The sequence below is a fragment of the Agelaius phoeniceus genome, chromosome 13 (assembly GCF_051311805.1).
Source record: "Agelaius phoeniceus isolate bAgePho1 chromosome 13, bAgePho1.hap1, whole genome shotgun sequence".
Lineage (NCBI taxonomy): Eukaryota > Metazoa > Chordata > Aves > Passeriformes > Icteridae > Agelaius > Agelaius phoeniceus.
Genome location: NC_135277.1, coordinates 6,898,194 through 6,910,492, shown reverse-complemented (window position 1 = coordinate 6,910,492; position 12,299 = coordinate 6,898,194). Strand labels below are relative to the sequence as shown.

Sequence of the window (12,299 nt, the reverse complement as noted above, 5' to 3'; positions counted from 1 at the left end):
ACAAATGTCCCCATGATATGGATCCAACTCATTTTACGAAGCAATACAGAGATTTTCTGCTTGGCTGCAATGATATTACAGGATGCTCTTAATCTGTATTATCTAGATTAGGGTGTTTTACTGCTATGATTGTTATAGTATTTCAGCATCTTCCACACAAAATTGAATGTAGCAAAAATTGCTCTGTGTATCATGGAGCCTTTTCTGCAGAGTAGCTGTCCTGCCTGTGCTTGAGCTCTGCTTTCCAGCAAGAACTCCCATCTTTTACTCATGCAGCATGACTACTGCCTGCTTTTACTTTAGAAAGGATAATAATTCTTGCAATTCTTCACTGAAAAAGCTGCAGGGCAGTTTTCACCCCCCAAGCAGCCAATGCACAGGCACAATTACATCTCTGTCTGCTACTGGGGAGCAATGGCATCTCCAGCCTCTGCTATACTCACTCTGTTCCTTTATTTGTTGGATAACAGAATAATTTTTTTTCCTTTTCCTTCCTCTTTTACATCTTCTCTCATTTATTCTCCAAATAGACCCTTGCAGCTTCAAGAAGACCTGGGAGTAATTTCTTCCCTACTGAGTGACACTGTAGGTTATCAGATTAATTCAAACTGTAAACCTCAGGATTATGCCAAGTCTCCCTTCACCAGATCCCACACTTAATTCTCATGCCATGCTCCTTTTCCTCCTTCTGAACTCCACCCTTTAGTTATTTACCTTCAGATCCCTCACATGGAGGTTCAGCACTGGCATTCCCAGGAAGAGGGAAGGAATAGGAACTCCTTACAGTCACCACAGGCAGATGCTCCTTGGGGTAGCACTTTCTCAGAATATGAGTCGCAGTAGTTATGATAGGATCCAGATTTTTACAGGATAAACAGTCCTAGGAAACAAAGGAGAACTACATTAAGAATAGTATTTTACAGCAGCCCTGCCTGTCATAATCCCCAAGAGCAGAGCCACTCTTCTGGTGAGAACATCACTCCCTTCACCACTCATGATTCGCACCCATAAACTGCAGCAAAACATCGTAATCTTGGTTTTCCAGTTCTGTAAGACTTACAGGTTTACCCTTGAAAAAATCTTATCATGTGTGTATTTTGGCTGCCAAAACATGCCAAAATCTGTGCTTCTGCAGCTTCAGCACAACTACACCCAGAATCATGCCAAAACTCAGAGATAAACAGAGTTAACACCTCTATTTCAATGTATTAAAGGTACATAATGTCTTCTCAAAGAGAATACACTCCCACTGTACTCTTTTCTCTGTGGTTAAATCGTTAGGCCCAAAAGCTATTCTGAAAGATCACTATATATTACCTAATCATAAAATAATTAATAACTGCAGTATCCCACAATTTCTACTTCTATTATCCAGAGGAGAAAATAGACATGTAAAGATTTTTTACAGCCCAGGTATACTTTGAAGACACTGAATACTTTGTATTTTTGTTGTACTGCTGTGCAAGTGAGCTCCTCAGACTTTTGTTGCAAAGAAAACAAATCAAAATCCCCACAGAACTAAAGAAAGACCCCTTGAGACATCATAGAAGTGATCTGTGTCTTCATACATCACAGTGTATGTCTCCAATAGAACATTAGGGAGTTTGGATAAAGGAACGATAATGCTGCACAAAGGCAAAGTTGTTTAAAGCCAATGGGTGCAATTCTCAGAAAACCCAGCCCTTGGATTTGCCCAAATACAGCACACCCAAAGCACAGCCTCCATCAGCGTGAGTCATAAGTGCAGAATTCTACCCAAATTCACAATTTTCACTCTGCCTCTCAGCATGTTTTCTTCAGTGGTTCGGAACTAAGACTGAGCTCATCAGAACAGGAATGCAACTTAAACCTAGCAGTATGAATATGCTACAAGGCAAAAGAGAACTATTGCAATACTTTCTACCACTATTTCATGATTTTGCATCCCTGAGGTAGAGATAAAATGGAACAACCAAGAGGGGAGAACAGATGCTTCATGTCATTGCCTGACAGCCCATAGTCAGCGTTTGGGCTGGACAAAAAAAAAAACCATGCAGACAATCCAAGCATTCAGCAGAACCAGGCAGAAGGCCAAAAGAATGTAAAAAAAGAAAACCATAAAATGACCATTGGATCACAGGTTCTGCCTGACTAACCTCATCTCCTTCTAGGAAAAGGTGGCACTGTTTAGGGGTGGACTTGAGAATGCTGGGTTAATGATTGGATTCAATCTTAAAGGCCTTTTCCAATCTAAATGGTTCTGTGATAAAGTACTTTATTATAACCAGGAACAGGAAAATGGCTGTACTGGGGTTCTTTTGGTTGGGGAGGATTTTACTGTTTTCTCATGTATGATTGAATGGCATTATAAGATTCAGTGGGATTAACCAGGATTCCTGTAGGGAGGCTAGAAAAAAAATCATCTAAAGCTGACATGCTTACAAGACTCACTACAAGAATTTTAATATGTATTTCTGGCTCTCTGGCTGTTTGGAACTAGGGGGAGAGAAAAGAAAATGATGAAAGCATCTCTGAGGAAAGTTTTATTTTGGGTAGAGCAAACACCAAGGAGAACTGGTTTCTATTTCTGTTTCAATTTGTTCACTCCTTCATATGGTTGCCTTTGTTTGCTTGTTATTAAAGGAAAGATTAGGAAAGTTTGTCTACATGTGGGAACAAGCTAATATTCTCAACAGTCTACTAGTTTAGTTTACTAAAACTGATCTGTTTTTGCTCAAACAGTGAATGCAGGACTGTTTAATTGCCTGCCTTGGGACAACCTCCTTAATTCATTGCCAAGTGAATTTAAATAGTCAAGACCAAGGCATGTTCATCCAGACAATGAACTTCAACACATGGAGTTACTCAGTGATGGAATTACTCAGTGATGCTATTTGGAAGTCATTTTTCTGAGCAGCAAATTAGCTCAGAAGTGCAAACAAGCCTTCAGATACCTTAGAGGGAATTTGTGGGACTGTTTTCATTACTGCTCATAAAGTGCTCTGAGGTTCTGAGGTAACACTGTTTACAAATGGCTGAAAATGATTACACCAGTGTATTGGAAAAGCCCTTTTTACTGACACCTGGGAAGCAGACAGGAGACTGCTCTGTACGTGTGTAAGCTATCCCATTTATTTTGTGGTGGGATAATGTGAATGAGGGAAGAGTAAATCCTTAGCTCAGAAAACTCATGTAAAGCTAACCTGGATTCAGATCTGCTTTTTAATCTCCACACAATCTTTTCTCCACTGAATCTGGAATAGGACAGATATTATGGCATGTGATATATAGGGGGAAAAAAAAAGGGAGGCTTCAATATGACAGTAAGACAAAAGATAGTGATGCTGATTGATGCTCCTACTGGCAAACAGAGTAGAATATAGGGTAATATTATCCTAGAGTAGTAGGGGAGGCTGAAGAGAAACAAGGCAAGCTTAAGAAACCAGATGGAAAAGTGATAAACATTCAAGATAACATTCCATGCAGCAGTATCTCCTAAAGCACATAGAAACCTGTTTTCTTGTCTCAGAGTAGGCAGCTCTGTCACTGCACACAAAACCAGACAATGCTGATGTGAATATACCATTTAACTGTCAGGAAAATCAAAGTGCAGCTAGGAAAAGGGAATGGGAACAGAAAGTACTTCCTTTCCATGAATGATTTCATTATCTATAATTATTTTTTATTCTGGGTAGGAGTAGAATTCAAAATACCTCTAAATTCCCCTAAAATATCTCTAAACTCTCCTCAAATTGAGTAGCAGTCACTTCTAATCTATGTGAGGTGACAGTTTTTGAACTACTGGCTATTCCTGTAAAGAAATAAGCTTAAGGGCTATTAAAAGCTCAGGTATTTCATCTGTCCATCAGCCTGGACAATAGGCAGCCAGAGAGGTTTCAATTGAAAACCAGCCTTGTAAATAGAATTTCCACTGGAGTTTAAAACAAACCCATCCTGGAAAAATGGTTTTCATTTCAATAAATATGTGCACATAAGAAAAACAAAAAACCCAAACAAACAAACAAAACTTAAGAAGTTTCAGCAGAACTTTTCTACCCAGATTTTAATACTGTAAAAATCTCATTAGCTGCTCAGAGTCTGGTCCAGGTTAATCACCAGAGCCAGTGCATTCCCTAAGGGCACTAAAATACTGTCCACACACAGAGTCATTGCTTTCCCAATCAGGAGTTGTCTTGTCCTGTCTTCACATCTTTCTCTCTTGCTACAGCCTGTTGTCTGTCTCAGGAGACAAGATTTCCCATCTTTCCCTCATGAAAATTATCAAGATTTTTGTGGCAGCAGCAGCCTCTACCTCAGGTTAGATAGGGAAGAGCATGAGTGAGATCTCCTAGGGCTGCCAGACTCCTGCCAGCACTTCATGTCTTGGAGAGACACTGCAAGACTGACAATATCCCAAAGAAGCAGTGAGAGAACATTGAGCTTTGAATCTATTAACCTTGGTTATTTCTTGTCCAAGGTCTCCCTAATAGCACACACTGGGAAAAACACAAACTGGAGGCCCCTGAAGCTGTCATTTCTGCTCCATTTCTGACCTTTGGAGGGATTAGCATTTTCAGTGTTTACTGGAGCCTTAGGATGCCTTTTCCTGTTTGTGCACCCAAGGTGACCCCAAGTTTGCGCTTGCCATGGAGTTGCTCCAGGCTGAGCTATCAGGAGGTGTTAGCTCAGAAAGCTTCATGGGCTGTGGGAGGCTCTTGAGAGGGAACATCCACCCTCAGCAGCCCTTTCCATCCACACTAGTCATGTTTCTCCAGACCAGGGACTTCTCATTAACAGAGGCCAATCCCTTGGGAGGTCTGCTGGCTCTGGCCACCTCATCCTACCTAGAGAAAAGGTCAGTTCCTCAAGAGGAAAGTGAAGCGAAAAATTCCAGAGGTCTCCCATAGGCTGCTGGTAAGAAATGACTCACAGAAGAATCCTTTGTGACAGTGATGGAGAAGGAGAAGAAAAACACACTGAATCACAAGGCAATGGATTTATTTTAAGGGGGAAGGAGACAGGCTTTTCTTTCTGGTGGTTCTAGAGTGGGATAATGCATAGACAGTAAGAATGACAATGGAAACACTCCTAGGGAATCACACAGGTGATTTTCTCTAAGTTCAAAGCAAGCTAAGGAAGCATTTTCCTGAAAGGCTGAGGAAATTCTCACTGTTCTGTGCCTGCCTTTTCTATACCTTATAGTCATCCCATGCACAGGACCATGGCATCTTTCTTGAATTTGCATTAATGTTTCACAAGATTAAAATTTAACCTCCTGAAAAACTGTTGATGGATGTTTCTCATTAGGAAAGGCTTGGCTAAATGAGCATTTTGTTTAAAAGGCTAATTGAGTGGAATTATCTGGTTATTGTAAAGGAAAATCTCACAAAAGACCTAAGCAATTTCCCTATAGAGATATTGCATCATTCTTCAGGAGACGTCCAAGCAGGCAGCAGGATGCACAGGGAAAGAGAAATAAGCACTAAAAGCATGAACTAGAATTCCCATAGGAATTAAGATTTGTTTTAAACTGAAACATTTCAGCTTTTCTAAAGTACTAACTGTGTAAAAGTCAACAGTTCTTCATGTGATCAGTTTTTTCATCTATATGCCCTATCCTGAATTAATATAATGATGGAATTTCCTGCAGTGAGATGCAGAACCCAGCCCTAACCACCAAATCCCCTCATTTAAACACAAAAAGCACCATTTACCTGCACACTTGTGAAGAGAATCTCCATTCCCCGGGAACCAAGGAAAGTCTCCCTGCCCAGCTGGATGTTGGTGATGTACTTTAGGCAGAGCAGGAGACCCCTACGGATGTAAATGTAGTTGTTGGAGACATCATTGCGGTGCCAGTCTTGGTAGAGCCTCAGCAATTCCCCCAGGTAGCCTCTGTTCACTGCCCGGCGGCTGTTTGACTCTGAAAAGGAGAGAAATGCTGAATTTAACTCCTTTCTGTGTGGTAATTGGGGCTACTCAGTGCTTAAACTCAGACTTTAACACCTGCTCATTCTGGCTTAATGTTCTCAGTTAAAAAAATATTTTTTAAACTTCTTTTAAATTTAAAATCTTGTTTGTTAAACATGACCCATGTTCTTGGAACATTGCATGAAAAAACACCCCAAAAAACACAACAGTGTCCTGTCTGGAAATAGGAACCCTCCAGGTGAACCAAACCATAAGTCTGCATCTCCTTCCAAGTGCTAATAAACCTAATTCCAGTTGCAGTGCCACAAGATTTCCTGGAGCTACCAAAGCTCCTGAGGAGTAAGCTGAATAAAGTAAGAGTAGTCAACAGCATAAAATCTTCACCACAGTGCTGCACTTCAGTCCTGAGAGAACACCTTGCTGAGATCAACAAATTCAAAAACCTTGTAGTTGTACAGTCCTGCCACAGCCAGAGAAATTATTTTTGTCTTCTAAATGTATTCCCACAAATACCTGTATAATGAAAGCCATGAATCAAGTGATTCTGGAAACCCACAGTATTTAAAAATAAACAGAACACCAACATGACCGGTAGCAGCTGGGGCTTCTTTTCTGTTGCTTCCTGGCACCAAGATTTTAAAGGTCACATTCAGGTAATGTTTAAAGGCTTTACTGTATGGGCAAGAAAATTACAAAAAAAAATTAAAAAAAAATAAGATTTATAAGAGCTTGTGATGTAATACAAAGTCTGCTGAGTTTCTAAAGCACATCCCTTCACCTACTGCATTCCTTGCCCTGGCCCTCAGGACAAAAAGGAAGGCACACCAGACCCCAGGCTCCCTCCCTTTAAACCAACCCAGCCTAAATTTTCCTGACTGGCCCTGCCATCCCTTGCTGTGACAGGCATTAAAAGCTGTCAGGAGCTCAGTAATCAACTGGGGGGCAGGTAGCATATGTAAGGCAGGAGCTCAGCTCTCTGAATATAGCACTCAGCACTTGCAGCTCACAGCAGATGGCTCTTGGTACCAGAGCTGGTGGGCTGCAATCCATTTCCACTTCATTAAACAAAGTGCCAGAGCCTCTCACACCTGGAGCTTTAAATCCATCAGGGAGGATTCACAGGACAGGAGAAGCAGCTAGAGGTCAAGTGAGAGGATAGGAAGATGCTGCCTGAAGAAAATCAGCAACAAGAGAAGCCATGGAAGGAATAAGCAGGAAGCAGCAGGAGCAGCAAACCTCAGTCCCAGCGATGAAGTAGATGGAGACATTGGAAAGGGGAAAGAAGTCACCTGAAGTGAAGCCTTCCCTCAGTCTGCTCTCTGCAGTAGATGAGCAAACCCTCACCTGGAGAAGGGATTGGAGGGTTTTCCTGCTACCTGGCCTGGTCCTGCACATTTCTCTGCCATTGGCACCAAGCAGCATCCCCAGCCCAGGCTGCCAACTCATTTTAATGCTGCTCTGCAGCTTCCCAGCACCCTGCTGCCATGGCCCTGCTGGCCCCACAGCAATTCCAGCCCCACACAGCCCTGCCCAGGCCCTCACACAGCTCTCCAGCCCTGCCTCCCCTTGCTGGTAACCACCTACACTAACTCTGCATGCTGAGGCTCAGTGGTTGTCAGATGGAGAAGGTCACCCTCCTCCTCTGACCTTCACTCTGTATTTCTGTTTTCTATTTGACTCTCTGTGAGAAAACTTTAATTGCTTGAGAATCCCTTATCAATCCCAATGATTTTATTCATCATTTCCTGTTAATCCTCAACCAGCTGTCATGTTTACTAACCTGTAGGATGACTAACCCCTTAAATCAGTCAATCTTCCTTGAAGAATTACTCAGGAAGCTCTGTAAAAGTCAATACGTGTATAAAACATGACAAGAAGAACAGAGTTGGGGAGCATAAGGTAGGGACAATTTAGATCAGACTCAGAGCTTCCCTGAGCTGTTCAGGGACAGATGAAATTGGACTAGATCTAGGCTTTCATAGCCTCTAGCACACAGTGCTTGAAGTCTAAGCTTTCTGTGTCAATGTCAATAGGAAGAGGGAAGAACTGGGAAGCACTGTGTGTAGAGCTTCTTGGGGAATTTGTTGAAAAAAAAAAAAATTCTCTCTCAAAGAGTGTCTGTGATCTTTTAAGACAGATTTCCACATTTGAATCTCAGCTCCACAGGGACCAAAACACACAACTGTCCTCTGCCTTAGTTTTAATACTCATTGAAAAGCATGGAGGAAGGTGAGTGGAATAATTTTGCTGTTTCCTCACGTGTTTTCTGTAGTACTCACCACCTTCAGGATCAAAACAGTCTTTTCAAAATGAAGCTGGGATAGTCTGTTCTGTGAGAAAGAGATGGAGAGGCAGGACTAGATTTCCCTGAACCCTTTGATCAGAAGCAATGAGAATTAATTGCTGAAGGGGCAAAAAACACATTAATTTTGTTTCTCCTGTCTGATTTCATTGATTCTCCTCTGCTCTCCTGTGCTGTCAGTGTTTTTCTTTTTTTTTATTTTCCATTTTTTCAGTTCTATAGTCAATAAAGTAGTGAATAAATGAAAGAGGAAGTATGCCAAGATCTCCAGAAGGCAGAATAGAAAAAGGAGGCCTCCCCACCTGTCTGTGTCTGTTGGTCTCTCCATCTAGGGATGCACCAGCATGGGTATCTATCTATATTTTGGCACAAATACAGATGGTGGAAATGAATCATACAGGTACAAGCAGCACTGCACAGATTTGTAGGCAGCAAGAACCACCCCTCCTGGAGTGAGTGCATGCAATCTGTGTGGTAAGTGGCAAAATGTCCTGTCTTTTGACCCTCTTCCTGATATTCTTTAGTTAGGCCCTTTCCCTCTCCCTGGGTATGGTCAGTAGCCAGTGGAAATGGAAGTTTTCCTGCCATGCAGCTTTCAGAGGTGCCCAGGGATGGTTCCTCCTATTTTGAGTGAACTCAAGGGGCTCCTATCACTTGAGGCCATCAGTGGGAATTCAGCACCAACCACAAAAAAACCAAAAAAACCTGTTTTGGCTAAAGACTGGGCTGATCAGTGGCCAAAACTGCATTAACAGCAAAAATCTGACTATACATCAACCCCTTTAAGCTATCCATATCTGAATCACCTATGCAGCTCACCAGAAACATCTGACATGAGTCTCCAGCCAACAAGCAGAAGCCTCAAATGGTTAAATTTACATCTAAATTACCAAGGGGAGCTCACTAGAAAGAAATCCCCAGTTTTGACAGAATTCTCATTCTGTGGTGGGGGCTTTCAGTCAGGTTTTCAGTCTAGGAGATTAAAGCCTCATGACCACCAGGGCTACTGTGGACGTTTCTGAAGCCCTCTCTGCAATCCTGTCTCCTTTGAAGTGTTTGCCAAGAACACAGGTACCCCTGGAAAACATGCAGTGTATTTAATCAAAAACTGAATTACAGTCAACCTGAAATATGATGAGCAATGCACTGCTTACCAGGCAGAACAAAGAGATATTTATCTTTCTGTCTATCTGCTTAAATCTCTTTGTTGATGCCACTCAGCTGATTCATTATGCCAAGAACATACATTGCTACAGCTTGGAGATAAGAATACTCTGCTAAATTAACCCTATAGCCCCTAAAGCAGTGAAAGGAATAAGAAAAACTCCAACTTCCCCACTCTGCTCTCGTGATTGCCTCTTAGGAATAAAAAATGCAAGCTATCTCCAACAGCAAAGAGAGCACAGCTGTTTTATTTGGTCATTGAGAGGCCACTTTTGCAGAGAAAAGCACAAGGGCTCTGTATAGACACAAAGTTAATTATCCCCATGAAGAAACCAAGTCAAGCATGAAGTGCTGGGATCACTTCAGACTTAGTGAGCTCCACAGCAAGAAGGTGGTATTAGCTCAACTCATGTTGGAAGCCAGAAGGCTGCACTGTAGTTTTGCCCTAAACAGTTTCCCTTTCCTTCTTTGCTTTTCAGAAAACCAGAAATAAAATTAAAAACAAAAATACAGGGGCACAAAATCTACAGTTTGATTTTTTTTTTCTGACTGAAGTGGTTTGAAAGAGCTTTTATAAGGACACCAGAATTTGGAAGACTTCCTTAAATTGAGGCACTGAATTTACAGAAGCCAGATCATCACTGGAGGGACAAACACTGCCCATGCCAAGACAAGGAGGTAAACAAGCATCATTAAGGATGTCAACAGAGAATAATGCAGCTCCTCAATACTTAGTTTTTATTACACCTACCCTGAGAGGCAAAACATCAGGAAGTTGCCATGCCCCAAGAGAAAAAGCCAACACTTTGCTCTGGAGCACTGAGTTACATCAGTTTGGAATATGTCTATGAATGAAGAGTTTTGGGGAAAGGAATATAAAGGACATAGAAAAATTATTTTCTTTCCCACAAAGTGGTTCTTCTCAAAGAGATAAAAGTATAGAATCAAGACTGAAATTTCATTCTGAAATTCAGGAAGAAAAAAAGACAGACACAATGCTTGGTTTAGGTTATCATGAAAAGAACTGCAAAATTCAACTCTGATCACAATACCCAGCAAGATGTGATCATGGATTTAGAGCCAGGCTGACACTGGAGTTTGAATCCAGAGGTGGATAATAAGGATTTCAGTGGATGATGAGAGATGGGTACCTGGTGCAGTATGAGGCAAATCCCAGACATTGTGCTGCTGGCTACAGGAACTGGGATGGTTTAACAATGGGGTATTTCCACTCGAGATCAAAGAGCTGCCTCACTAGATCTTTGTCAAGCATTATGAATTCAGTAGCAGCGAGTGCAGGCCTTTCACACTCCCTAATCTGCTTCTGTGCTAGAACATCCCTTTCTCCTCCTCAGAGTTACTTGCCCCTCCTTGATGCCAACATAAAAGGAAAAGAATGACAATGATTATTTTATCCCAGGGGACATAAAATATTTTTATGGTTTGATAAAATAAAAAGTGGGTAAAAGGTTAAATAAAGGCTAGTTGATGGAAGATGGGAAGGAAAGAGTAGGAAAATGAGAGATGAAAAGCTGTGCAAGAAGATCAAGATCGCAAAAGAAGGGAGATTTAGAAAGAGAGAAGGGAAAGGCCATCAGCAGTAACTGCTGTTAGCACACAGAATAGTCTTGATGAAATCAGCACCATCAGGAGGTCACCACAACCTGTCTTTGTAAGTGGCTCATTACAATTTTCCCAGGCAAGCACTGCACCAAGGGCCCTGCCCGTTCCCCCAGCCTTCCCCCTCAATATCCGCTCAGCCAATGCCTCCGAGAGCAGCTCCAGCTAATTTCCTTACAGACAGGCAAGCCAGTGATTCTGGGAAGCACAGATAGTCAGGAATAACAAACACGACCAAAATTAGATTAAAATAACCTGCTGATAAACAAATTACTCACCCAAAATACACATTGGATTAGGCACGGTGGGGATCCCTATAATCACATCGCCACCGTGTGGCTCCTGCTCCCTCACATCCCCTCCAGCCTCAGCACCCCTGGCCTGGCTTTGTCTGGGCTTGGGTAGCAGGTGTCCAGTTTAATTCCACGGCCCCCAAACTGGGAATGGCTTGCCTGGTTTATTCTGGGGTTTGGGGTCACCAAAAGCAATAGACCCTATGACTAGGAGTGCCCTGGAGGGCATCCCACATCTGCTCAAACAGGCTCCAGCCCCTCCACACCTTGATCTTGGAGACACAGGAGTGCTCCACAATGAGCTCCTCAGGCCTTAATACAGGGCTGAATCAAGATATGAAGACACATGTACAGAGAAGAAGTAGAGCAAAGCCAAAGGAGGCTGGAAAAAACCAGCATGTTTACCCTGGGGCAGAGAGAGGAGACTTTGGGAAAGTTTCAGTGCCTCACCCCACCTCAGTTTATCTATATCTATCAGGATCTGCCTCCTCCTCCCCACCCTGGCCTGTAATGAGCATCTAGAAATTGAAGGAGGAAGAATGGTCATTAGTAACACAAGGAAGTTTGACTGTAACCACTGTAGATATTTACCAATCAGAATGTTCAGCCTTATTATAAAGTCAGAGTTAACATGGTGGAGAGACAGCAGATTCAAAAAAAGGCGGCCAGGCAATGGAGGCAGAAGTTGCTGTGAGCTGTTTGCTGTGTGCATGTGGCCATGGCAGGTGGTGAACAGCAGCTGGGAGAGCATGCAAGGGCTGGGATGTGTGCACAGAGATAGGTCAGGAGTGAGAGACCAGCTGATGATCAGACAAGAAATGCCTTCTCCAAATCAGGAATCTGAGCTTTCACTGATAGGAAGGTGTAGCACTGCCATTAGAAAGGACTTCAATTCTTCCATTATTCACCATCTCTGATTATCACCACGTGACAATCACTGGATACAGGGACTCAGCACAACCAAGGTGTCTCAGCTCTCACTGGGTTTCCAAGCATTTATTCCCTGCTGT

At 42.4% G+C, this 12,299-nt stretch overlaps 1 protein-coding gene across 1 annotated transcript in view; it reads right to left on the bottom strand.

Annotated features, from left to right (window-relative positions):
* Positions 1 to 12,299, bottom strand: part of AGBL1 (AGBL carboxypeptidase 1) — a 246,847-nt gene that overhangs the window by 207,514 nt on the left and 27,034 nt on the right. The window contains exons 6-7 of the mRNA XM_054642371.2: positions 5,694 to 5,902; positions 715 to 880 (exon numbers count right to left, since the gene is read on the bottom strand). Of these exons, the coding sequence (XP_054498346.2) occupies positions 715 to 880; positions 5,694 to 5,902 (375 nt within the window). The remainder of the gene's footprint in view (positions 1 to 714; positions 881 to 5,693; positions 5,903 to 12,299) is intronic.